The sequence below is a fragment of the Gigantopelta aegis genome, chromosome 15 (assembly GCF_016097555.1).
Source record: "Gigantopelta aegis isolate Gae_Host chromosome 15, Gae_host_genome, whole genome shotgun sequence".
NCBI lineage: Eukaryota > Metazoa > Mollusca > Gastropoda > Neomphalida > Peltospiridae > Gigantopelta > Gigantopelta aegis.
In genome coordinates this window covers 37,415,099-37,443,030 of record NC_054713.1, presented here as the reverse complement: position 1 = coordinate 37,443,030, position 27,932 = coordinate 37,415,099, and the positions used below count along the sequence as shown (strand labels likewise).

At 38.5% G+C, this 27,932-nt stretch overlaps 1 protein-coding gene across 3 annotated transcripts; it reads left to right on the top strand.

Annotated features, from left to right (window-relative positions):
• Positions 1-36: 36 nt before the first annotated feature.
• LOC121389654 (enolase-like) lies at positions 37-26,030 on the top strand. 3 transcript variants are annotated; one of them, XM_041521301.1, is made up of 14 exons: positions 37-99; positions 5,352-5,452; positions 6,373-6,468; positions 7,761-7,819; positions 8,602-8,671; positions 9,124-9,191; positions 9,715-9,856; positions 11,698-11,787; positions 12,356-12,412; positions 13,443-13,588; positions 15,189-15,328; positions 22,658-22,774; positions 23,564-23,672; positions 24,500-26,030. In XM_041521301.1, exons 2-14 carry the CDS (start codon positions 5,368-5,370, stop codon positions 24,623-24,625), a joined length of 1,305 nt encoding a protein of 434 aa, XP_041377235.1. In that variant the 5' UTR covers positions 37-99; positions 5,352-5,367; the 3' UTR covers positions 24,626-26,030. The 3 variants fall into 3 exon arrangements, with proteins under 3 accessions (XP_041377235.1, XP_041377234.1, XP_041377233.1); XM_041521300.1 differs by lacking the exon at positions 37-99 and adding an exon at positions 344-390; XM_041521299.1 differs by lacking the exon at positions 37-99 and adding an exon at positions 4,834-4,955.
• The last annotated feature ends 1,902 nt before the right edge of the window (positions 26,031-27,932 follow it).

Below are 27,932 nucleotides of genomic sequence, written 5' to 3'. Positions count from 1 at the left end.
GAATCCGGAAATACACGAAAATTGTCTTCGGTATAACCTTCAAAGGGTCAAGGATACTTTGGTGTTCAAGGTTGAATCGCCGGTGTTGCAAGATTGTTGGTTTGTGCACGTTACAGTTTTTAAATTTTAATTTGTACAGATAATAACAGGCTAATGAAGTACATTATCTGCTTTATCCTGTGAAGATAGCAATGGGGAACTATGCGATGCTTGCTGAGCGGAATTCACTATTCGTTCTGAACAGAATAAAGCCGATAACCTACGTCATTACTCTGTTTTTGGCTATGAATGTATGATATCCTGCAACTCTGCAAGAAGAGTTTTGAAATAATCTTTATGTCTATTCCGAATTTTCGACATGCTCAAGTTAAACGAACAAGCTTATGAGCAGTATGACATACTCAATTTATAACTTTATTCTTGTAGTAGTTAAAATTGGCGCATTCAAAAATCGTTTTTTAAGTTTAAATTAAACTCATCATCTCATGAATAATTTTTGAGGTCAGTGATACTGAAAAAAGACAATATAACCAGGGCTGTAGCTAGCATAGTTTGCCCCCATGCTAGCTACGACCCTGATAATATAAACTTTCACTTTATATCTAGTTTTCGTAAATGATACATGTACTATAGTCCGTCCCACAGGGATCACATTTTTTTCATACTAATTATGTAATTTACACACTAACACGGCACTTGACACAGATTACGGTCGACGACAGTCACTTTTTGGACCCTTGTTTTGGTTTCGTACACAATAAATAAAACATATCCAACGGTTAGTTTTTATATGATATATTTGACAAAAGGTACTTTTTATTTCTTTTGTCTTTTAAAACTTAAATTAAAATTAATATTTTGTCCAGAATTATGAAAAATAAAAAATACCGACCTGTAAACAGTGTTGTCTGCTTGTTATAGACATTTGACAGGGGTCAAGGTTAGTAGACCAGTTTTTATTTTAATGTGTTGAAGCATTGTAATATATAGCTAATTTTGAATTTGAATGGCGTCAGTATTCCAATGAGGGGCAGGATTTAGCTCAATCGGTTGAGTGCTTGCGCCGCAGGATCGAACCACTTCGGTGTATCCATTCAGCTCATTGGGTTTTTTCTCGTTCCAACCAGTGCACCACAACTGGACAAAATGTAGCGGGTTTCCACTAATGATTACGAGTCAGAATTATCAAATGTTTGACATACAATAGCTGATGATTAATTAATTGCTTCAGTGGTATCATTAAACAAAATAAACTGGTTTTTATTCCAATGACGTCACTTTGCATCTCCTTACAATAACCACAAACTGGATTTAAACAACATTTCCGTTTTGAGAATGCTGGAAAAATCCCAATACAAAATTGCTATTGAATTTTTGTTTGTTTGCACATTACTATAAAGTATAATGCACCTGAATGTGTTTGAAAAATATCTTGTGATTAAAAAATTATACCTTTCACGAAATATGGTTTTCAAGTGAAATTACGGTAAAAATTAAGATAAGGCTATATTTATTGTGTACAAAGCCAAAACAAGTGTGCGAAAAGTGACCGTCTTTGACCTTAGTATACATGAATATAAAATTTTAAACGTTTTGTATATCGGTAAATTTGACATATTTGAACAATATTTTGCTTTTACTCTATTCAAGCACCGGCATCGTGGCAGGCCATCAGTCTACAGGCTGGTAGGTACTGGGTTCGGATCCCAGTCGAGGCATGGGATTTTAAATCCAGATACCGACTCCAAACCCTGAGTGAGTGCTCCGCAAGGCTCAATGGGTAGGTGTAAACCACTTGCACCGACCAGTGATCCATAACTGGTTCAACAAAGGCCACCCTGCCTGTGGGAAGCACAAATAAAAGATCCCTTGCTGCTAATCGGAATAGTAGCCCATGTAGTGACGACAGTGGGTTTCCTCTCAAAATCTGTGTGGTCCTTAACCATATGTCTGACGCCATATAACCGTAAATAAAATGTGTTGAGTGCGTCGTTAAATAAAACATTTCTTTCTTTCTATTCAAGCATGACAAATTTATTGCTACTTAACGTGTATTTACATCTACCAATTTTTTTTATACCTACTGTATATGTATCTTTATATATAGTAGGGATCAACATTTTTAGTCTATGTAAATGCAGGTTAAGTGGCAATAAATTTATCATGTATATATATATATATGAAGAGAGTATGAGCAAAACATTGCAGAAATATATCAAGTTTATCAATTTACAACTTATTTTAAACTTTATTTTTATTTTTTTATATTTATTCATGTATACTAATCTGTGTCAAGTGCCTGTGGTAATTTACTACAAGTTATTTATTTCCGAGCTGATTGATTTGTAAATTGCACACACAAATTGTATTTCTTTGTTATTTCCTAACACTTTTACTTTTCTTCTTGTATCAAACCAAACTGAAATTAGTTTTTAAAAATGTTTTAATAGAATGATGGGATGGACTATAGATGTACATGTAGTGCTAGTCCGAACCACATTGTAACTGTTAACAACTGCGATAACTTACTCTCCTACTTTTACATACTTTTAGATTCCCCCCACATTTTGTCCAGACAGAAATCTTGAAAAACCCACACAATGACACAGATTCCACATACTAGATGATAACTAGGTCACCTATATCGACTTCGCTGAGATCGCATAGGGCAAAAAGCATGTAATTTTGTGCCTGCTGCCATTTTGCCTTTTTATGGAATAGGAGAGATTCGGGTAATTTGCAGACACTCTTGGCTTCCACTGTATTTGTAACTTGCTAACAGAACGCTACATGATAATGCCTACCTAAAATGTAAATGAACTTGATTGGCTGTTTTTCCTCTCATTGTATGTCACAATCAGCCATTGGGTAGATCTATTTTGTTACCGTAATTTTATAATAATCTAAGAATGGTTAGAGGAGGCAAAGTGGAAACATGTACATAGTAAAATGCGGACATGGCCAATAGATACAGAATATAAATAATCAAACTATTAAATCTCTACAATTATCTTTTATCAATTTCTGCAGAAATAAAATGAGTTAAATGGTAATTATATGCAATTAGGTTAGTCATTTTGTGATCCTAGGTTTTTGTATTTTGAGCCGTTCAAACCACATTGATCCAAATGTTGCTATTTTTAACACAATTGAAATGAAATAAAAATTAGTTTATTATTATAAAATAAATATTTCTTTAGAATAGATTTAGGTCATCCTTGCAGTGTTCTAATTTTGTTGTCCTCAGTCAGTGTTTCTGCCAGCTAGAAAGAAAATTTTGGGTATGGCGCTGTGGAATTGAATGCAACCACAATCAACAGGGTGTGGGGGGCCTCCCCCAGAAAGAAAATAGGTTAAGTTTAGGATTAGGGTTATGAAAATCATACAATAATGATAAGAGTAATTAATTTTGTCAAATGGTTAACTTAAAACAAAAACATCTGGGTATGGTGCCATACCCATTTTACTGTCTGGCAGAAACCCTGTCAATTCAACTACTTGTGGTTATCATAATCGTTCAACTGCGGACAGGTTTATTCTGCTAATTTTATCAAACGATAATTATTATTATTAAGATTTTTTTTTTACTTTAAATTTGTACAGATTATAAAATATTCTTAATGTGCACAAATTTATTCTCTCATTTTTAAACCTTTTTCGCAGAATTTGGTAGACTTATCCATTGAAACATTTTGAAGAAATAAATTGTCACATGATTGACGTCATTGTGTGCATGTGACATGGGAATCTGGATACTATTTGTGTGTGTTGTTTACAAGTTTTTGTTTTTAAAGTGACACCAGAATAAAAATAGAAACATGGATTTTCAGTAACTATCTGTGGTCTCATTAGCAATTTACAGACAATAAAATGAAACGTTTGATGTACAGAAATGGAATATAGTGGCAGTATGATCGAGTTTGTCAGCATTATTCTGATGTCCACAATTAAAAAAAATTCCCCTACTCTCAAAGAGGGTTGAAAGGATATGACATGATCTAACAATGTCATAATGTGTTATGATATAAAAGCAAACATGATGATGTCATATGAATTACATCACATAATAACTTCGGAAGCTTCCATCCATCTTGAAGATTATTCCATAAAAAAGTTAAAGTGGCAGGCAGCGAAAAATTGCTTACTTTTTGTCCTAGGAGATCTTAACAAAGTCGAGATAGATGGCATGTTTATAATTATCTAGTATGTGGAATTTGTATCATTAAAATAATAGTTTTTTCACAATTTTGGTCTGGATAAAATGTGGGTAAATGTATCGGTAATTAAAGGTAGGACAATAATTTATCGTAGTGGTTCAGGCATTTGTTCTGAAAAAACCATACTGTTTTAAAATGGGACATTTAAAAATGAAACCAAGCAATGTCGTCCATTGACATAGCAACATTTGTTAAGGAAGCACTATTTGAACAAATAATAAAATATATTTTTGAAAAAAATACGTACTTTTTATGCACAATACAACAATTTGTATCAGTTACATTACCTCATAGCATTATACTGAATATCACTTTAATGCATACCTAATATACGTGAAAGCTAAGACTTGTAATTGATAAACAAAACTTCTAATCAAACAATGTATCTCAGTCAAATGTGCTAATAGACTACTCTGATTAATTTCTTAAGTTAAAAATTACGTGATTGACTTTGATAACTACATAATATGGTTTTCGGGACAGGGTAGAAAAATTACAGATTCATGCTACCCATTGATATGTTTGTTTATACAGAATGACAAGTAATTGTGTGGAAATGGTTTTTGATACATTTTAAAGTGAAAAAGGTAAACATTGCTGTTTGTAACAAGATTGTGTGACAACACTGAGCATGCGCATCAGCCAGTTCCTATTAATACGGTTTTCGAGTAAACGAGGATACATAATTCTGAATTCCATATTGAGCAAACGGCAAACACTGTTTACACGTATATGTCGGTATGTTTTCATTTTTTATAATTGTAGACAAAATATTAAGTTGTAAAAGACAAGTGGGGAAATATCATTAACAATATTTTCTGCTAATGTACACAAGTTTTTGCTAGCTTACAGTTATTAAAATCAGTGCAGCAAACTTCGGTTTAATCTGAACTCCTTTGAAGCACAGAAATAACAATAAAAAGGTATAGCTGTGTTTATAACTACTATCTGTTTTTAAACACTGATATTTATATAAAACAAAAAATTTGTCCGCTGAAACTGGTCTCTATAAATTTTATTTAAAAAATTAATAAACAGCTACCTCTTATAAGATGATCATGAATGTTTCACCAGTAAATAATGAATTGAAGTTGTTAAAAAAAAAAATATATATATTTTTCTTTTTCCCGTTAGATTTTGTAAGTCAACCATGCCTATCAAGGACATTCATGCCAGACAGATCTTTGACAGTCGGGGTAACCCCACAGTGGAAGTTGATGTCACCACAGAACTGGGTAAGTTTCAATAATTTGCAGAACTTTTTACAGTATACACGTACACACCAATTTTGTATGCTATGTTAGCCAAACACATGTACATACTTGTGTATTATAAGTCAGCTATCCGAACTATGTAAGTCAGGGCTACAGAATATATGTAGCTCTGGGTGAGTAGAATATTTCTCTAATTTATCTATTAACCACTGATCTACTTACTGTGACTGCCTCTGTCTTTAGTGTAAAGTTCCTAATAGCACGCTGTATATACACTGACATAATTTGCGTATACATTGAAATCCCCCTAAACAGGACTCGTTCGGGACCAAGTAAAATATCTGGTTTTAAGAGGTATGCGATTTGTTGTTGCATAACCCATAAATGGTTTATGCAAATTTTTTGTTCTTAGGGGCCCGCAGTCAGCACCAATGAAATTTAGTTTTTAAAAAACATATTTGAGTGAGCAAATCATAAACTACTTGTATGTACCAGGGGTGGGAATTCTGCTCGGATCAGCTGTTTTCCTCTCATGGAACATTGCGTTTCCTCGCATTTTAATTGTCCTTTCTTCCAAAATGTGTCAGATGGCACAGATTTTTAACCTAGGATTTCAAGAATTTCCGGGACCCCTCTAGATTTCCTCTTTTTTACAGTTCACCAAATCCCACTCCTGATGTACATGAATACAAATGTTGTTTAAAATCCAGAGCCCATATTTTCGAAGCTATTTTAATTAGCACTACGATATTGTAAACCTATCATAGACTATGACATCTCTATTGCTTGTGTTATAGTGACGTCATAGCCTAATACAGTTTTACAATGCAGTATTGCTACGGTAGTATTTAAAAATCTCTAGCCTGAAGAAACATAATGCACAATAATTGTGATTAAACAGTACAAGACGTGTGTTTTAATAATAAATCAATATATTTCAGGTCTCTTCAGGGCAGCAGTTCCTAGTGGTGCCTCCACCGGTATCTATGAAGCAATCGAGTTGAGAGACAAAGACCCAAAGGCATACCACGGCAAAGGTTTGTTTGTGCATCATTTTTTGTATGTATTGAGAATAATTTGCATGACATGCCAAAAGCTCTATCACCCAGTCTTCGCTATGTGCAGCATCAAGGCACTCTGAAGATCACTGTTCTGAAATCGGAAACGGTGCTTGCCAAGCAATCACATGAAGTTTCTAATAAACTGTATTACAAGGCGATCAATTTGCACCTATCCTAAAACTTCTCAGGTGAATGTGGAGGGGAGCAAGAGTGATCACTCGCCTTTCCTTACAAAATGATCACCCAATATTTTCTTCCATTATCCATAACCAAATTACGTTTTAAGCATTATATGTGGGGTCAAAGGTTCCTTCCTGCTATCTGAAAGTAAAATTAAGCAAACAAAATACACAAATGGTACGGTATGAAACATATACCTGTATCTGGATATTCATTACAAAATAAATATAGTCCAACGTTGCTACCTTGACCTCTGTTATCTTGGTAACTCAGGATATCTCAATATTGAAAAAATGTTGTATACTGAACTAAGGCAAACTTGTTGTTTAGGAAAGGAATGTTAATTTTTTTTACCCCCAATTGATATATCAGAGACTGTGGTATGTGCTGTCCTGCCTGGGAAATGCACCTAAAAGATCCCTTGCTGCTAAGTAAAAAAGGTAGAAGATTTCGTCTATGATAATATATGATCAAATAGCCAAGGATTAATAAATCAATGTGCTCTGGTGGTGAACTCAGGAGATTAAAAAAATAAAATTCTCTGGCCTTTTTTTTTTGCAATGCCTGTTACTAATCAAGTTTATCTTTTATGGTGATTTACCCACTTTTCACAAAGATATGTCCCTTAAATTTAAGAGATATGAAAAATTGTTTGGTTTAGTATAGGGCATGTATTGCTTTAGCAGTACTCTCATATTGCTTGATGTTCAACACATTGGACTGGTACCCTACATGTACATGTACCTTGATTTCGCTTCTGTCAAAAAAACCCACCCATGATTAATCAGTTTTTACTTTGAAAAATAAAATACTGTTCTTCCTTTCTGCAAAATCTTTTCACTTTTGTATTCATGAACATGAATACACATTCATTAACTCGCATTTGTGATATGTATCATATTCTCCACCATTTGTATTCATTACACCCCTACTGTTTACATAATTAAATTCCATTTTCCATAATAACATAATTTTCTGCATTTTAAGATAAGATTAAGTTTTTAGTAGCATCAGCCAAACAGAATGAAGGAAATCATATAAGAGAAGGAAGTATATATTAATAAATGGTACATTTGTTTTCATTTCAGGAGTCTCCAAGGCAGTCAATAATGTGAATGACAAAATTAAGGCTAAGCTTCTTGCTGCCGTAAGTTTTAAACCAGTAGTTTTTGTGTCATCCATTTATTTAACCCCTACTGATCCACCTGAAGGGGACTAAATGTTTCGTCTCTGTCTGCCTGCCTGTCTCAAATCTAGCTTTCTGGACTCTTTTTTTTCTTTCTTTTTTCGCAATGCCTAGAATTATGACCAGATCATGTTTGACATCATGAAAATGTATTCACGGGTCATAGCTCTGTCAGAAATGAAATTTATCGTTTATTTTGAAAGTTATGGTCCTTGAACTTAGGAGAAAATATATGGAGCACAGTAGTGGAGGAGGGTTTTTTTTACGGGTCTCAAGTGGTGTCATGGTTAAGCCATTGGATATAGGCTGATAGGTACTGGGTTCACAGCCCAGTACCGACTCCCCACCCAGAGCACGTTTTTACGACTAAATGGGTAGGTGTAAGACCGCTAAGCCATCTTCTCTCACTAAGCACTAACAACTAACCCACTGTCCTGGACATGCAGCCCAGATAGCTGAGAAGTGTGCCCAGGACAGTGTGCTTGAACTTTAATTGGATATAAGCACGAAAATAAGTTGAATGAACGAAGGAGATGTTAAATCATGTATTGTGTTGTCGTACTCTCTGAATGCTTGTTTAACTCAACTCAAAAATGGAAATATAAATATAAATAATGTTTTGGCTCTAAAAAGTTGATATTTATTAGTTTTATCTTATTAAGACTCCAGTTGATTACCATAATGAATGATTACTAATGAGTAGATTTTGTAATGATTTTCATGTTTACTTTTTTCAACTTCAGAACATTGACGTGAAGGAACAGGGCAAGATTGATAAATTTCTTCTGGATCTCGATGGCACTGAAAACAAGGGTAAATTTCTTTCTTTATTATATTTTTTGTTGGTTTGACCATCCATCCTTTTTTAAAGAAAATGTCAGTTTGCTACGATCAACACACTAGATGAGCTATCGCACACGAAAACATCAGACTTAGCGTGGCCTCAGAAATTGAGTAAATATGGCTCAAAGTTTAACATCGTTTACTTTGATGTTGAATAAGTGACGTCATTGATGCTGTATTTTTTTTTACAAAATGTAATTAAGATAGTGCTAATAGCTTATACGTGAGACTTAGTTTTTCAAGGTGATTAATAATATGGACTCCTGCTAAATATATAGCCTGTTTTTGATGCATAACTTTTAAAATTTAAGAATTGTACTATTCCCTTTACTCTCAGTCTAGAAATATTTATACTTGTGTAATTATACCCATTTCATAATTGTTCGTACTGTACATACTCATTTGTTAATCTGTGTTTGTAGCGTCTCTTGGAGCCAATGCTATTCTGGGAGTGTCGCTGGCGTGTTGCAAGGCTGGGGCAGCTGCCAAGGTAACCATTTACATAGTTAACTAACTTGTCATGACAACCACATGTAATTTACAGTAACACATGGAAGATTTTATCCATGCAACTTGGTGGAGTCTATTAGAAAATATGTAGACCAATTTCACATTAAATTAGGCAGAATATAAGTCAGTTGGTAGAGCTCTAGCATGAAATGCTTTGGTCCTAGGATCAAACTTCCTTTGTGGACCCATCATTCTCTGATATTTTTTTCCTCATCCAAACAGTGTTCCATGACTGGTATATATATATATGTCAAAGGCCATAGTATGTGGGACAGTGCATATAAAAGATCCCTTGCTGCTAATGGGAAAAATGAAGGAGGTTTCTTCCAAGACTACACGTCAGAATTAGCCAAATGTTTGACATCAATAGTCAGGGATGAATAAATCAGTACGTTCTAGTGGAGTCGTTAAATAAGTTTTAACTGAGAATTCACAACCTTGTTACTGTCTGAAATGTAAGCGTGTGTATTTGTCTCATTATTTTGTCAATTTTACTTTTTCAGAAAGTTCCTCTCTACCGGCATTTGGCCGATCTGGCAGGGAACAAACAAGTGATCCTTCCCGTGCCGTCGTTCAACGTGATCAACGGTGGCAGTCACGCTGGCAACAAGCTGGCCATGCAGGAGTTCATGATCTTACCCACGGGTATGGCATGTTAACCGTTAGACAATCTGATTAAAGTTAGCACTACTGGTCTACCAGTAGATCTAATAGCATTGCGTGGACTCCCATGTTCAGGTGACATTTCATCTATAAATAACAATTTAAATATCGACCAATTACACTTCACCTTTTATAGCGTTTTCGGGAGCATACAAATTCTAAAAATATCGGGCAGGACTATTTATGTAATAGGCGAACTTGTTGGTCTATTTCAACATTAATTAAGCAGGGGGAAAAGTACAGTAATATACCCTGGATTTAATACCAGTATAAACAGATTTTATGGTTATACCATCACTTTTTCTTCTTTTTTTTCGTCTTAAAACGAATTTTATATTGAAATTAGTTTCCGGCATACTTCGTAATTCACCCGAATCATTTTGTATACCCTCGTCATAATCCCAAATGTTTTCAAATTCTTTTCAAGTCACTGGCATGATTTTTGCAAGTAAGATTTTGATTGGTCAAATGAAAGTTCAACTGGACATGAGCTCCAACGGGCTGCTGTTAGATCCACATGTAATAGTGGAGTTAATTTTAATTAGATTGACCTTTAGACTACTGGATTAATTTTTCACAAAAGCCACATTGAGTGGGTACAAGTTTATAGTTTTTACTCCCATATATTCACTAACTGTTTTATAAATACATAAAATAAAGTTAATATTTCAATCGTAAGTATTTTTTTTTGTGGTTTTTTTTTAATTTATGATATTTTAGTTCAGTTAATGTTGATTAAAATTAGGCAAAATATAGAAAAAGTTGCGTTTAGTTCAGGGCATTTGTTGCCACCTGTCCAGTATTTATGTCCATTATTCCCAATAATTGTGCTTTTCTGGCCAGAATAAAAAAAAAAAAACGAACTACAATTCATTTCCCTTCATTGTTGGTAAAATTATCAAATTAGCTGTCACAATTAGCTATTGATTCCTCGAAATTACTGCAACGTTCTGCCATTGTCGTCTAGTGAAAATACTTGCCAAAAACCACTTTTTCAACTCAAAATTCCCAGGTATTTTCCATTGAAAAAAGAAAAACTAAAGCAGCCATACTCTAAACTGCTTTCTGTTGTTTTATTAATATTTCTGGTGAGTGCCATGCAAAACGGCGGGAAGTATGAATTGGGGAATGCACTGTATACAGTGTTCATTATGTCGACTGCTGTGATGTCTGGCGAGATATCTTGCCTGCAGTAGTCAGAAGGTTATAGAGACCATCTCCTCTACTCCGACATCGAAATAAGCATGTACAGCTTACCACAAAATATGGACCAGGGCGCCATTCCACAAAGCGATCTTAGTGCTAAGATCACCGTAAGTGTATAACTACTACATGCACTTACGGTGATCTTAGCGCTAAGATCGCTTTGTGGAACATGGCCCTGGTATCCTATAGGTTGTAACATATTTATCAAGTTTACAATTTCCTTTATTACTGCTATAAAACCCTCCACAGACCTGCACTTACGGTGATCTTAGCGCTAAGATCGCTTTGTGGAACATGGCCCTGGTATCCTATAGGTTGTAACATATTTATCAAGTTTACAATTTCCTTTATTACTGCTATAAAACCCTCCACAGACCCACCAATACTTTGTTCCCCATTCCTGTCATTGTTCTGATTGTATTGATACTTGAATGTGCAGTGGTTGGTTTTTTTAATAACATACAGCTAACAAAGTACTGTTCTTGACTTTTTTGACATGTGATACAGCGTTACCTGGTAACCTGATCGAATGTTCTCGACTTATTTCGACAGCTGCTACGGAGAACAAGGAATCTTCATAATATTTCAACCTCTGATGTGAACTCTTTATTTTGCAGGAGCCAAGTCATTCTCGGAGGCTATGAGAATGGGATCGGAGGTGTACCACCATCTAAAAAATGTCATCAAGAAGAAGTACGGACAGGATGGTACGTCTACATTGATTCCTCATTGTCATTGTACTATGTCTGTTAGCGGGAGGCAGGATTTAGCTCAGTCTATTGAGTGCTTGCTTGAGGTGCATGCGTCGCAGAATCAAACCACCTCAGTGGATCCATTCAACTGATTAGGGTTTTTCACGTTCCAACCAATGTACCACACCTGGACAAAGGCTGTGCTATGTGCGTTCCTGTCTGTGGAAAAATGCATATAAAAGATACCTTGCTGCATTATAAAAAATGAAGTGTGTGACATTCAATAGCCGATGATTAATTAATCAATGTGCTCTAGTGGTGTCATTAAACAAAACCAACTTTAACTTTTTATGTATTGGCATAAGACTAAAGGGAAATTTAGCCAAGCAGTACTGCTTCTGCCAAGAATGATAACTGATGTATACTAGATGTACTATCTAATAATTGTTTTTACTATATTACAGCTTGCAGTGTTCGTGAGGATTCGGAATGAGATACCATTAAAATATTTTTTCCATAATATGGCTTGCAATATTGGTGATGAAGGATTTGTTATTATTAAACTATTTCTTCTATATTACAGCTTGCAATGTTGGAGATGAGGGAGGATTTGCACCAAACATCCAGGACAACAAAGAGGGTAAGTTATCAGTGATTCGTTAACCTTTGGGCAGTGGTGACAAGCTGAGGGTGATTATCACTGTATGGGACTAACACCGAATATTGGTACCGTCATAGCGATACATCTTGCTACATGTATTGGTACAACACTTGAAGTACAGTAATAATTATAGACTATTATTTTGAGGAAGCAATTTGAATGTCGTTCGAGAACTGCCTTATTGTGTGTAATGTGTTCTACAGTGTTTAAGTTCTAGGAACTTCTGTGATCTTGAATAATGGTAAATGACCCTTGCAGTAAGTCATCAGTAAAAGACAAAACTAACAATTATTTTCTCTAGTTGTGCTAGCATGACAGTACCAACATCGTGTGTCAGTCCCAAACGGTGGTTATGAGCTTATTTAGGGCAGCTGTTGAACTGAACACAGGAAGGAGACACCATAATCATCATTTTATGTCTAGTGTGTTTGCTCTAAGAAAACCCCAATTCTCCTAGTTTAAATAAAAGTCAGTTTTTGTGAGTGGTTGGTTTGTAACAAAAATACCATTATTATTATTTTATGTCTAGTGTGTTTGCTCTGGAAAAAAAAATACTTCTCCTACTTTGAATAAAATTTCAGTTTTGTGAGTGGTTGGTTTGTAACAAAAATATGATCAAATCATGGAATGGGAACAAATCCTAAGGTACATTTGAGGGATGAACAGGATACTGGGTATCTACATAATAAGAGGCGAGGCACAGCCTACTGGTAAATCGCTCGACTGATGAGCGGTCGGTCAAGGATTGATCCCCATCAGTGAACTCATTGGGCTATTTCTCATTCCAGCCAGTGCACCACGACTGGTATATCAACAGCTGTGGTGTGTGCTATCCTGTCTGGGATCATGCATAAAAGATCTCTTGTAGCAGGTTTCCTCTCTGAAAATTACCAAATGTTTGACATCCAATAGTTGATGATTAATAAATCAAGGTGCTCTAATGTTGTCGTTAAACAATACAACTGTTTTTACAGAATATAACATTAATACTGGTTTGTACTGCTTGCAGGTCTAGAACTCTTGAAAACAGCTATTGAGAATGCTGGATACACAGGAAAGATTAAAATCGGCATGGATGTAGCAGCTTCAGAATTTTGCAAGAGTGGAAAATATGATCTTGACTTCAAGAACCCGAAGTCAGATAAATCAAAATGGGTAAATTGTAAAACATATGATTTATAATAGCCTTTCTTTTGAATGATCAGGTTGGTTGGTATGGCTGCTGTAAGAGTTTGGTTTGGTATTCACTTAGAACCCATCATTTTAATAAGGGTTTTATCCATAAATTTGATGGGAACTATTTATTTAGAAACTTACATGAAACTTACATATATTTGTGGGGGGGGGGGGGGGGGGGGGGGATACATATTTGTTTTAATTGTTCATGCTTATCATAAGATATAAAATCTTCCAGAAATTCAGATTTTAATATTGTTCAAAAACAATTCTTCTTTACTGAAAGGCACACAGGAACTCCATACTTTTTAAAACCCTTCAAAGTTTTTCAAATTATTTTAACAAATATTATTTTTCTCTCTAATATTTATATTGCTTTGTAATTTGTACTTTCCTTAGGAATATATCAATTTTATTGTAGCGATGTAAAAATTAGCTAAAAGGTCTGAACAAGTCTACCACTTACAAAAGGCAAATTGTGGTTTAAAGTTTCGCTTTGTTTGGTTACACCAGATCTGCTGGGTAAAATGAATTAAAGCACCTGAACTAGTATAATATCACTTCAAAGTGGATATTGTGTGTCCCCTTCTCAATGGATATTGTGTTTCCCCTGCATGTGCTATTCTTCGTGGTGCAGCGGTTGCAACATTCTCATGAGTTTTCTTGAAAGTGGCAAATATAGCACATATTCGGCATCTCTTGGACATTTTAAAATAAGTTCTGTAAGCATCTGTGATAATATTTTCAAATATGTTTTCATTTTTTATTGATAAATCGGTGTAATATTGGTTTGCTTACTACATTTCCATACACTATTTTCATGGTCTAATCATAGCAAGGGGTTTTTTCTTCTCTCTTTTTGAAGATGTTAATTTTGGGGTATTTAATGTTAATATGCTTCATTGTGTCTTTCAAGACTACTGGATCAATTTTTGACAAAAACCATGTTGAATGTATACAACTTTACAACTTTTACTCACATGTAGGCCTATTCACTTTCATTTTTTATAAATATATAAAATAAAGTTCATATTTGAATCGGTAAGTATTATTTTTGTGGGTTTTTCTAATTTATATATTTTACATCAGTTAATGTTGATTAAAATTAGGCAAAAAATCTAAAAAGTTGCGTTTACTCAAAGGCATTTGTGGCCAGATGTCCATTATTCCCAAGAACTTTTTCTGACCAGAAATTTGAAAAAAACCCTAATATTTGGTGATTTTCGTTTTTGGTAAAACGATTATATTTATTATCAAATTAGCTGTCACAATCAGCTATCGATTCCTCAAAATGACCGCGACATGCCGCCATTGTTGTCAAGCAAACATACTTGCCGACAACCACCTTTTCAACTCAAAATTCACAGGTATTTTTCATTGAAAAACTAAAGCTGCCATACTGTCCAGCAATCTGTTTCCTGTATTGTATTATTATTTCCGGTGAGTGTCGTGTGCAAAATGGCGTGAAATATCAATTGGAGAATGCACTGTATACAGTGTACAGTATGTCGACATGCGTGACATCATCTCGCCTGCAGTAGTCAGAAGGTTAAACAATCATTCATTCATTCCGTTTCAGCTTACCCCAGACCAGCTGGGCGATCTGTACAAGGAATTCATTGACAAATACCCAGTGGTTTCAATCGAGGATCCATTTGACCAGGATGACTGGGCCGCATACACGAAGTTTTGCACTTCCACAAAAATTCAGATTGTTGGGTGAGCTTCTCCTATTTCTACCTATATGGGGGGGGGGGGGGGGGCTGACATAGCCCAGTGGTAAATCTCTCGCTTGATGCACAGTTGGTCTGGGATTGATCCCCATCGGTGGCCCATTGGGCTATTTCAGCCAGTGCACCACAAGGGGATTCAATCCTTCGATCAAAGCACGTCAGATAAATGCTCTACCTACTGAGCCATATCCCATCCCATTTGATGGGTTTTTTTTTCCTTTAAACTTGTAAATTTTTCAATCCGAAAATGCTCCCCTGTTATTTTTTTTGGGTGGGAAGTAGTCCAGTGGTAAAGCGCTCATCTTGTGAGTGTTCAGTCTGAGATTGATCCCCATTGATGGGTCCATTAGGCTATTTCTCATTCCAGCCAGTGCACGGCAGCTGGTATATCGAAGGCTGTGGTATGTGCTATCCTGCCTGCATATAAAAGATCCCTTGGTACTAATGAGAAAAGGTAGCAGGTTTCCTCTCTATGACTATATGTCAAAAATATCAAATGTTTGACATCCAATAGCCGATGATTAATAAATCAATGTGCTGTAGCGGTGTTGTTAAACAAAACATTTCTATAGCCATTACCTGTCCTCAAACAAGGGCACCTCCCCCCCACGCAAGTGGTCTGGTCCGAACATCCCAACAGCCAATGGGATGGCCTAAATTCTTCTACTGCATACTGCTCTCTAGTTCCGGTCACATGACTGTAACTTCCTTCTTTTTCTCTTCGCTAAAGGGTCTGGACGTCCTTTTGCTTGGCTCTGTTTGGAGTCAACTTTTATAAGACCTTTGGTTTTGTATTCGTGTTTGGGTGAAATGTTTTTCACCTTCGTTTCGTTAGCTTTCGTATGTTTTTTTCGCGTATTTCGCTTGATGTTGTTTATATTATATTGCCGGTTGTCGTGTCGGACGCCATTTGATGGCGTCTGTGTTGACTGGCTTTGTGTTTGGGTGAAATGTTTTTCACCTTAATTTTCGTTAGCTTTCGTATGTATTTCGCTTGACTTGCCAAGTGTTAATTACATGAAATATCGCCGGTTGTCGTGTCGCCCTCTAAGAAGCCGGCTCATTCAGATAGACGCTCCACGGATTCCAAGGCTCGACGATCTTCGGCGGGGAAGTCCTCTTCGACGCATCGGAGCCGGGACCGTAGCCGTTCCACATGACCTGTATGGCTCCCTACGGGTTCCACAGATCGTCAGCGCCAACCTTCAGTTGATGTGGCTTCCGAGGGCTAGACGGGACCATCCACGGTCCGGTTAACCGGCGGCTTCCATTACGGTACATCGATTGGCCTGTGCTCGAGTTCTACGAGACTTTGGTGATGAAGCGCCTGCAGCATCTGTCATTGAAGAGCCCGACTCTACGGACCATATGACTATGAGGGATTGCTTGGCGGCCGTCTACGACATGTTGCCGTCCTTGCCACATCCAACGACGATGTGGTCATCCGTTCCTTGGTATCCACACGGGACCGCCCACGGTCCGGTTCTCCGGTATCTTCATCGGGCCATGACCAGAGCGACTGGCCTGTTCACGGGTGCTACGTGACTTTCTGATGATGTATCGGTTCTTGCGGTGCTGGAAGATCTGGATGCAGCGGACCACCTGTCACTGAGGGATTGTCTGGCTGTCATATCTGATATGCTACCGCCGCTGGCCCATCCACCTGTTATCAGCCAAGAAGGGTCCGGTTTCGATGATCGCCACGGAGGTTCCACCGGCAGATGTCGGCATTCGATCGTTGGCTGCCACAGGCCCCCGTCGGTTTACACGGCTACCAGTAACCGGCCCGTGCGGATCGTTGTTCCAGCAAGCAGACGGAGCCCTGTAACGAACTGGAAGATTGCGTCATCGGCTCACCGTTCGGTACCGTCGTCCCGTGATCGATCGAAGTGGTGCAGCGTCCAGGGTTCCACCGGCTCCTGCCGGTCCGTGTACATCGTACCGTCCACACCAGTCGGCAGCTGATTCGGCGTTCAGGGTTTACACCGGCTCCTGACGGGACCGTCCACGGTCCGTGTTCCGATTGCAGCCAGTACATTGGATCGAAGTGCCTGTGCCAGGTTACTGACTGATTTTCCAGATGATGCGTCGGCACCTTCCGTTATAGAAGATCCGGACGCAGTGACCCACATGACTGTGACTGTTTGTCTCCCGTCTTCAACCTATCCTTCAACGGTGTGGCGCCGGCTTTGGATGATGCTGTTTCCGGCGGGACCAGACGTCTTCCTAGAACTTACAGATTGGCATGTCCAGCTGATGGCTTCAGTTCAGCGTACATGTACATGGCGACCATAACTCATGTGCAGGATGCCAGAGGATATGCCTTGTTCTAGCCGTCGACTTTGATGTTGGTCTACCTTATATCTTCCGTGACGTCTATGTGCACTACGATTGCACACTATCGTCAACCGACTTGCCTGAAGCGATCCATTCTCGACTTTCAGCACAAGCCGGTAATCTTGGCAGACCTGTGGTCTACATACGGCTCTTTGCCGTGAAGGGGTTCGACATTACAAGCGTTCTGGGTTGGTGACGAAGACAGTCTACTGGTCCGGTCACTTGTGTTGAGATCCCGTGCACCGATATTCTCTTGTTCGAGGAAGGTTCAGCGACATTCGGCAGATCGTTCTCTATATCCGGTGGCGATGCAAGGCAGTCGCTACTTCCGCTGGTTCCGGAAGTTATCCAGTTGCCATCACGTGGTACGGGGGTTTTACCTTCACCGTTTTCCTATGGTTTATTGCGGCTTATCAACTCACTGACGTTCACTGTTGTTACCGCCAGAGTTCGTGACCGATGCTGTCTAGATGGTCTCTGCTGCTGTTTCGCACCGGGTGGTGTGACGACCGTGGATTTTAGCCGGTTGCTGTTTTGCGTTGCTTCACTTCCAGGTATATCGAGCATGTAGCGTAGCGAGTTGCTACGCTGTCTTGGCTCTTGCCTGTATCACGGGGTCGCTGTTTCCGATGTCTTGATTCCTGAATCACTCTATTACTGTTTCATGAAGTATCATTGCAAGAGTAATTTTGACGTCGGTGCAACATTTTATGCTTAGAGGTCGCGGTATCCAGTTTGTTTCTGAATCCATGCATTCAGTACAATAACGCAGATTTGCTGATCCGGTTACCAGTCGCCTTGCAGTCCAGTCCCTATTGGTGGCTGTGGTTTCCAGATGAAGCCGATCTACACATCAGCCTGTTGGAGATGTTGGCAGTTACATCATCCTTCATTGGCGAGAGATGCTGTCAGGCGCCTCTCTCATGGTAGCCACAGACAGTACCACCGCAGTGGCTTATATCAACCGTCGGGGCGGAACCCACTCCAGCAGTCTGCTGCAGTTGACTTATCATCTCTACAAGCTGGTTGACGAGATTCCGTTGCAACTTCGGGCTCGCCATATTCCAGGGGTTTCCAATGTACTAGTCGACACACTGTCTCGGCCGTTGTCTCCACATCCGACGGAATGGATGCTCCATCCCGAAGCGTTTCGATGGGTGTGCGACAGACTTTGCACACCAAACATCGATCCTTTCGCCACACGATTCAACCAGCAGCTGAGGGTTTACGTGTCTCCGGTGCCGGATCCTGAAGCTCTGGATCTCGACGCATTGGCCATCAGCTGGGAACAGATGGACGCATACGCTTTTCCTCCACCAATCCTCCTTCCAAGGGTGCTTCAGAGGTTTCAGCTGTACCATTGTCGCCTGTTACTCATTGCTTCGATGTGGCCATCCAGGATGTGGTATCCAGATCTAATACGTCTTGCCGATCCACATCCTTTATCGCTGCCAGACTGGGATCATCTGTTGCTGCATCCCACGTCAAGACTATACCATCCACATCCGCAGTTGTTCCAAATGCACGCGTGGTCTTTATCTCCAAGAGTTTGAGGAAGAAAGGTTTTTCTTCACAGTCTACGGCGGCCATTTTGAAAGCGCACAGATCATCTACTACTGCGGCTTACAACGTCAGATGGCTTTGTCTTCACCGATGGTGTGTCCGGCAAAAACTCAACCCTCAGACGATTCAAATACCTTGTCTTGCTGATTTTTTGCTGTATCTGCGGACCACTTTACGATTGAAGGGGTCTACCATCGCTGGGTACGTTTCGGTCATCACTACTGTTCATGATGTCACTACTGGAACAAAGTTATCGGGTATTCCTGAGATCCATAAGATGATTAAAGGGTTGAAGATCAAGTACACCGGTTTCAGCCACCAAGATGGGACCTGAATCTGGTGTTATGAGCCGATCGAATCCTCTTCCCTGCAAGACTTGACGCGGAAGACGGTGTTTTTACTCGGTTTCGCCACGGCTGCCCGTGTCTCAGAACTCCATGCTTTTGATGCTTGGTACGTTTTCACCGAGATCGGCGTGCAGTCAACTTGGGGTTACTCATGAACTTTGTTGCAAAGAATCAGTTACCAGACCAAGCGCCTCATTCGTATGTTGTGCAGGCCCTCTCCTCTATTGTTGGTCCAGCGGACGTTGAGGACTTGGCGTTGTGCCCTGTTAGAGCCCTGCATCAATACATCGAGAGGACCAGATCTTTTCGACAACATCGCAAAAGACTTTTCCTCTCCTGTAACCAGAGTCGGTTGAGGGATATTACCAAGAACACGGTGGCCACCTGGATCCGGTCTTCTATCCTGACCGCCTATCAGAAGGAGGGTTTACCTGCTCCGTCTGCTTCCAATCCGCATGAACTCCGTGCCTTGGCTGCCACGATGTCCCTGCACTGCAACACACCCGTTCAGCACATTACCACTGGTTGTTTCTGGGCTACGGACTCCATCTTCGCCAACTATTATCTGAGGGATGTCTCCACAGAAGACGTTGAGGAGTTCCATCATCTGGGTCCGGTTGTTGCTGCACAGACTGTTGAATACAAGCCGTCCTCGTCGCCGTTGATGTCTGTCTGATTCTGGGCTGTATACCGAGATGTCTATCGAATCGACAGATGAGGATTGCTTAGACTTCTGTTCTTTTGCACAGTTCACGTACTGGTGCCGGAACTTTTGTCTCGATAACCTTTACCCTGCACTGCATGTGGTTATTGGTTGTCGTTATTGAACTAACAGATCTTTGGTGTACTAGACAGAAAACACTCGGGGGTCTTGTTTTGTTCAATGTTCTGACGGATGCACCTCATTAGGTTGTCGCTTGTTATTGAAACAAATAACACTTCAATACGTGAGGGTTACCTAACACCTGCATCCCTGGTGGCTACGACTTCCCACCTGTCAGAACCAGCATGAGATGTGGCAGCCGCCTCCTGGTCCTTGTTCTGGGAGCCGTACCTGCCACTGCTGACGGATGCCACCATTCTCGTTGTTGTTACTAACATCACCTGCATTGGTCTGTGACGGGCATCCCTAGGAGGAGGGCTTACCAAGGTTGGCCTTATTCTTCCACTAGTCAGCCTCTTTCCGGTTGGGGAGTTATCACAAGCATCTACGGATCTCGGCACCCACCACCATCTGTTGAATGCTGCCCTTGTTTGAGGACAGGTAATGGCTATAGAAATGGAGAAAACTTGGAGTGTTTTCTCTTTTATAGATACATTACCTGTCCTCAAGATTTTATCCCGCCCGGGCCTCCCCGCTTCCTGTTCTCCATGCGATGCGCTCAAGGAAAAAGAAGGAAGTTACAGTCATGTGACCGGAACTAGAGAGCAGTATGCAGTAGAAGAATTTAGGCCATCCCATTGGCTGTTGGGATGTTCGGACCAGACCACTTGCGTGGGGGGGAGGTGCCCTTGTTTGAGGACAGGTAATGTATCTATAAAAGAGAAAACACTCCAAGTTTTCTCCAAACTTTAACTTTGGTGCCATCTAAAGACCTGATTACAGTGCACTGGAAATGGTTGACATCCAATAGCCGATGATTAATAAATCAATGTGCTGTAGCGGTGTTGTTAAACAAAACAAACTTTAACTTTGGTGCCATCTAAAGACCTGATTACAGTGCACTGGAAATGGTTGACATCCAATAGCCGATGATTAATAAATCAATGTGCTGTAGCGGTGTTGTTAAACAAAACAAACTTTAACTTTGGTGCCATCTAAAGACCTGATTACAGTGCACTGGAAATGGTTGACATCCAATAGCCGATGATTAATAAATCAATGTGCTGTAGCGGTGTTGTTAAACAAAACAAACTTTAACTTTGGTGCCATCTAAAGACCTGATTACAGTGCACTGGAAATGGTTGACATCCAATAGCCGATGATTAATAAATCAATGTGCTGTAGCGGTGTTGTTAAACAAAACAAACTTTAACTTTGGTGCCATCTAAAGACCTGATTACAGTGCACTGGAAATGGTTGACATCCAATAGCCGATGATTAATAAATCAATGTGCTGTAGCGGTGTTGTTAAACAAAACAAACTTTAACTTTGGTGCCATCTAAAGACCTGATTACAGTGCACTGGAAATGGTTGACATCCAATAGCCGATGATTAATAAATCAATGTGCTGTAGCGGTGTTGTTAAACAAACAAAACAAACTTTAACTTTGGTGCCATCTAAAGACCTGATTACAGTGCACTGGAAATGGTTGACATCCAATAGCCGATGATTAATAAATCAATGTGCTGTAGCGGTGTTGTTAAACAAAACAAACTTTAACTTTGGTGCCATCTAAAGACCTGATTACAGTGCACTGGAAATGGTTGACATCCAATAGCCGATGATTAATAAATCAATGTGCTGTAGCGGTGTTGTTAACAAAACAAACTTTAACTTTGGTGCCATCTAAAGACCTGATTACAGTGCACTGGAAATGGTTGACATCCAATAGCCGATGATTAATAAATCAATGTGCTGTAGCAGTGTTGTTAAACAAAACAAACTTTAACTTTGGTGCCATCTAAAGACCTGATTACAGTGCACTGGAAATGGTTGACATCCAATAGCCGATGACTAATAAATCAATGTGCTGTAGCGGTGTTGTTAAACAAAACAAACTTTAACTTTCTCCTATTTCTACTTAGTTTATTGTTGTGAAATGACGTGTCTTTATTTGTATAGATTATTTTGAACTTGGAATTTTAAATTACAAAATCAACTTGATAATGCATTTGGTATGGGTTATTACACATTCTGGCCAGTGCTCCACAACTGGTGTAACAAAGGCCATGGTATATACTATCCTGTCTTTGGAATGGTGCATATAAAAGTTCTGTTGCTATTAATGAAAAAATAGTAACCCATTGATTTTTAACCATACATGTATGTTTGATGCCATATAACCATCTTTTTTAAAGAGTTGTTTTATTTTAATATAAATATTTCATGATGTTTTCTTTCAGTGACGACTTGCTAGTAACAAATCCCAAGCGAGTAAAGAAGGGTATTGATGAGAAGGCTTGTAATGCTTTGTTGCTCAAAGTGAATCAAATTGGAAGTGTGACGGAATCTATTGAGGCGTAAGTAAATGTGATAATCCAACCTACCTTAATAGCTACACGTTTTATAAAACTAAATTCATTGTTTTTAATATCAAGGCCTCTGGCCTAAACATTAAAGAGTGTGGACATTATTGTATAAATACATGGGGGGTTTTCATTTGTAGTGATGCTCCAGTGATTATAATTGAAAATTGATTACTTGGGGTCTACTCATGTGAAGAACGATTAAAGAAATTCATATTCGATATGTGAAATCTAGCCCAGTTGGTAGACAACTTGCCTGAGGTCCTTGGGTCGTAGGATCAAACCCCCTTGGTAGACCCATTCTCCAATTTGTTTTACCTGTCCCAAACAGTGCTCCATAAGTGGTATGTGTGGTCCTGACTGTGGAAAAATGCATAGAAGAGATCCCTTGTTATTTCCTCTTGAGACCATCTGAATTACCAAATATTTGACATATAGCAACGAATGATTAATATCAATGTGGTCAGGTTAAACAAAACGAACTTGAACTTGAAATGACATTGAAACATACTTATGAAGGCTACTGACGATGACCGGTGAATTATAAACTGTAGTTAAGTTTGTAGTTTGCATTTAGTAAATGATGTTATAATGTACTGAATCAAGATTGAAGCTTTATGCTTTTTTTTATTATGTAGGTTTAAGATGTCACAGGATGCAAGCGGTGTCATGGTGTCACATTGTAGTAGAGAAACCGAGTTATGTTTAGTTGACATTCAGTAAATGATGTTATAATGTACTGGATGGAAGCTTTATTTTTTTTTTTTTTTTTTTTCTATGTAGATGTAAGATGTCGCAGGCTGCAGGTTGGGGGGTGATGGTGTCACATCGGAGTGGAGAAACTGAGGACACGTTCATTGCCGATCTCGTCGTTGGCTTGTGTACAGGACAGGTAAACAATAGATTTTAAATGAAAACTGCAAAGTTTGCTGCCATTGTTTTCAATTAGTATGTCCTTTGTAATCACAAAAAGAACATAACTAAATACATTTTCTTTAAAATATAGGCATCAGATTTCCTCTCAAATTATCTGTGTAGTCCTTAACCATCTGTCCAATACCATATGATCATAGATAAAATGTATCGAGAGTGTCATTAAATAAAACATTTGTTCCATCTTTGTTTTCTTTGGAATATTGGTGTCTTTACATAAAATGTGTGTACAATGTGCATCTGGTTGACCTACTGTTTGTAAACTGGATTTTACCTCCAAATATTACATGAGGAAGTAGAATGAAGATTGTGCTACTACAAACATGATGATGACCACAAACACACTGTGTATACAGGCACGGACATTCTAAACAAAAGTGCGGACAGAATTTAGCTCAGTTGGTAACCCTCTCGCTGAGGTGATGACATCATAGGATTGAACCCTCTCGGTGGAACTATCGGGGTTTTCTGTCCCAACCAGTGCACCATAAATGGTATATATCAAAAGTCATAGTATGTGCTGCCCTGTCTTAGAGAAAGTACATACAAAAGATCCCTTGCTGCCAATGGAAAAATGTAGCAGGTTTCCTTTGAAGACTGTGTGAGAATTACCAAATGTTTGAATAATTAATCAGTATGCTTCTTCACCCTTCTCCTCAGAGTTTACTGTCTCTAGACCTGTCACTAGACCTGTTCCCTGCCCTCTGGATTAGGGATTACGTACTGCATTAAGCAAAGCAACAGTTGTAAGGATAGCCTAATAATGTATTCTGTGGTAATTTGCAGATCAAGACTGGAGCACCTTGCAGATCCGAGAGACTAGCTAAGTACAACCAGCTTCTACGAATTGAAGAAGAATTGGGCAAAGATGCGAAATATGCCGGCGAGAAGTTCCGCAATCCACTGAAATAAACAAAGAATACTTACCTGTATAGGATAATAGATAATGATTTTTCAAATTGGAATTTTAACAGACGTTGTCATGTGTTCGGTCTGTGGTGTTATTTTCAGCTGGCGAAAGAGAAACGAATTAGGTTCCACTATTTCAGAATGATCTGTCTACTTGTATCTAATACCCTCTTTAGTACATATCGTCTTGTCATGTGGTTACAATCTACTGTTAATATTATTTATTATTGATGTTTAATAGATATTAATTTTTAAAAAATTGAAAATTAATTCATAAGTCAATGTATTTGATAGATGGACACAAGTAAGTTAATGTGCTCAATTATTTAAATCTGTATGAGTATTTTCTCCTCTCTTTTTTAAGATGTTCAAGGTAGAATTTTAAGAAACGTAACTCAGCAAAATGTTTGTTGCCATTCTGCATATACTAGCATGTGAGAGAATTGAAGTTAGATAATCCACAGTTTGTACTTTCTAGGGTGTGATAAATTTTATACATTTCCTGAAATATGGTAATATTTTCCATTGCTTCTCTATATACATATAATGAATGCGTAGTGTTATCCCCTTGCATGATGGTATTAGGAATGTTAATCAATATAAAGTTGATGTACAAGATATTTCTGTAAGTGCTTATAGCTTGTTTTGTTGTATTAGGTATTTAATGCTTTGAGCTGTTTGTTGGCCCGTGGTAATGCTTGTTACAATGCCCTGTTATTAGACAATGATGTACTTACAGTGAACCTTTACAAGGCACATGGCCTAGATTTTACACTAATATTATATTCTGTTTAATCAAATACTTTTTTGACACTTGGTATTGCTATTTCTAAATACATGTAGGATATTCAAAAAATCTGCTTATTCCTTGTTTTTATAGTTTGATACATGTAGTTGCTCAAGTCACATTTTGCATATTAAAAAGGCATGTTTTAAGGATTTCAGTTTGTACATTTGAATGGTCTGCAAAATTAACTAGTCTGTTTTTAATAAAAACTAAGTCATTTGGATCATAGAACTTCTAGCAGAAAGTTTAATACCCCACCCCCAACCCGTCAGTCATGAGCAATTTGGGATTAAAACTGGACTGTTATTTCACTGGTAGGCCTTTGTGTTGGCACACTATGGCAAAGCATGTTGACTAATTGTTCTCATGATGGAAAAGGAGGAGAGGAGTGGACAAACCATTTTCTACTATGCCTATGATTTGGATCACCTCGGCAGGAGATAATTAACAACACAATAACATAATATTTCATCAGATCTTCACTTGTCACTATTGCAGTTGTAAAAACTAGGCTCTGTGCCTTTTAGCAGTTGAGATTAAATCCCCTGCTTTGAACATGTTTTTGTTTCTTTTTCTATTCTGTTTTATAATGTTCATATTGTCATAAAGAAAAAGATGGTACATCTTGCTTGTGTTATTATTTTTTTAGCATAATTATTACCGGTTAAAGAAATAAAGAATTTAAATTTGTACTCTGTCACTAAGACAGGGGAGGGATGTTGTTTAATAGTAGAATGCTTGCTCGAGGTGTATGAATATTACTATAAAGATTGACTGCTCTCTATGGACTGGAGTGTGGTCTTGACTCAACCAGTGTCCCATGAGTGGTCAGTGACAGATCGTGGCTAGCCACCCCCTCGCTTCCTGGGCAATTTGGGGTTTTTTTATGTTCATTCCAAACATACCGTTACTTCAAAGTTTTGTTCAGGAAGATGCAAGTAAAGCCATTCCGTTGGCGAAAATAACATGCACCACCCTGTTGTCAATCGGGTGTACAATTGAGTATGGCTTACATCAATAAGGACAAAATTAAATAGTTTTCTGTATATTTTGTTGTGAAAACGGCAACACATTTATCAACTTTATGGAATTATTAATTAGGAACGGGATCCTCAGAAATTGGTGAAATAAGGCTCTAAAATGTCTACAATGCTGAAACTTCAAGGGGTTTTGCCCTCGGAAACTTCAAGGGGTTTTGTCCTCGGAAACTTCAAGGGGTTTTGTCCTCGGAAACTTCAAGGGGTTTTGTCCTCGGAAACTTCAAGGGGTTTTGTCCTCGGAAACTTCAAGGGGTTTTGTCCTCGGAAACTTCAAGGGGTTTTGCCCTCGGAAACTTCAAGGGGTTTTGTCCTCGGAAACTTCAAGGGGTTTTGTCCTCGGAAACTTCAAGGGGTTTTGTCCTCGGAAACTTCAAGGGGTTTTGCCCTCTGAAACTTCAAGGGGTTTTGTCCTCGGAAACTTCAAGGGGTTTTGTCCTCGGAAACTTCAAGGGGTTTTGTCCTCGGAAACTTCAAGGGGTTTTGTCCTCGGAAACTTCAACGCGGCTCGGTCCCAGCTGGTTCACTCCATCCCAATCCAGCCACCCCCTCTTATTATTTTCTAGATCTGCCACTGGTGGTACATCAAAGGCTATAATACGTACTATCTTGTCTGTGAATAATTGCAGATAAAATATTATTTCCTGCTTTATCAGTAGACGGGCTTTGATGATGTAATGGTTAAGCCATCGAATGTAAGGCTGGTATGTTCAGAGTTCCTATCCTAATACTGGCTCCCACCCAGAGCAAGTTTAACAACTCCATGGACATTTTACCAACTTCTTTCTCACTGCTAGGATCAATCCCCATCGGTGGGCACATTGGGCTATTTCTCATTTCAGCCAGTACACCATGACTGGTATATAAAAGGCTGTGGTATGTGCTGTCCTGTCTTTGGGATGGTGCATATAAAGATACCTTGCTACTAATGCAAAATGTGGAACCAAATGTTTTGATATTCAATAGCTGATTAATAAATCAATGTGTTCTTGTGGTGTTAAACAAAACAAACAACTTTTTCTCACAAGTAAAAACTAACCGACTGTCCTGGACAAACAGCCCAGTCCAGATAGCTGAAGTGTGCCTGGCACAGCGTGCTTGAAACTTAATTGGATATAAGCACAAAAGTGTATAAATTAAATGAAACAACATTTGGAGTAGCCCACGTGGTGACAGCAGCAGGTTTCCTTTTCTTGACCAAGTGTCAAAGTAATTAAGCTTGGACACCCAATAGGTCACAGTATAAAAGGTCTTGTTTAAAAAAAAAAAAATCCTCTTCTGTCACATGTAATAGTAGTCCTGATCACCTCCAAAAGCTACTACCAGAATTTTTGTGACATTAGTAAATGTCAGGTACAGGTAGAAACAAAATATATAACGCCCATATAATTTACATTAAACCACTCGTATTGCCCATCATTATAATACAATATGTGGGTCTAAGCAAATTTAATCTGATGTTTGCTGTATGAAATTGTAAAAAGCT

Coding starts and splice junctions, on each gene's coding strand:
- LOC121389654 (XM_041521299.1), top strand. CDS start 4,849: ATGCGCATCAGCCAGTTCCTATTAATACGGTTTTCGAGTAAACGAGGA. Junction 5,453..6,372: donor TGATGTCACCACAGAACTGG/GTAAGTTTCAAT, acceptor AATATATTTCAG/GTCTCTTCAGGGCAGCAGTT. Junction 15,329..22,657: donor ACAAAAATTCAGATTGTTGG/GTGAGCTTCTCC, acceptor GTTTTCTTTCAG/TGACGACTTGCTAGTAACAA.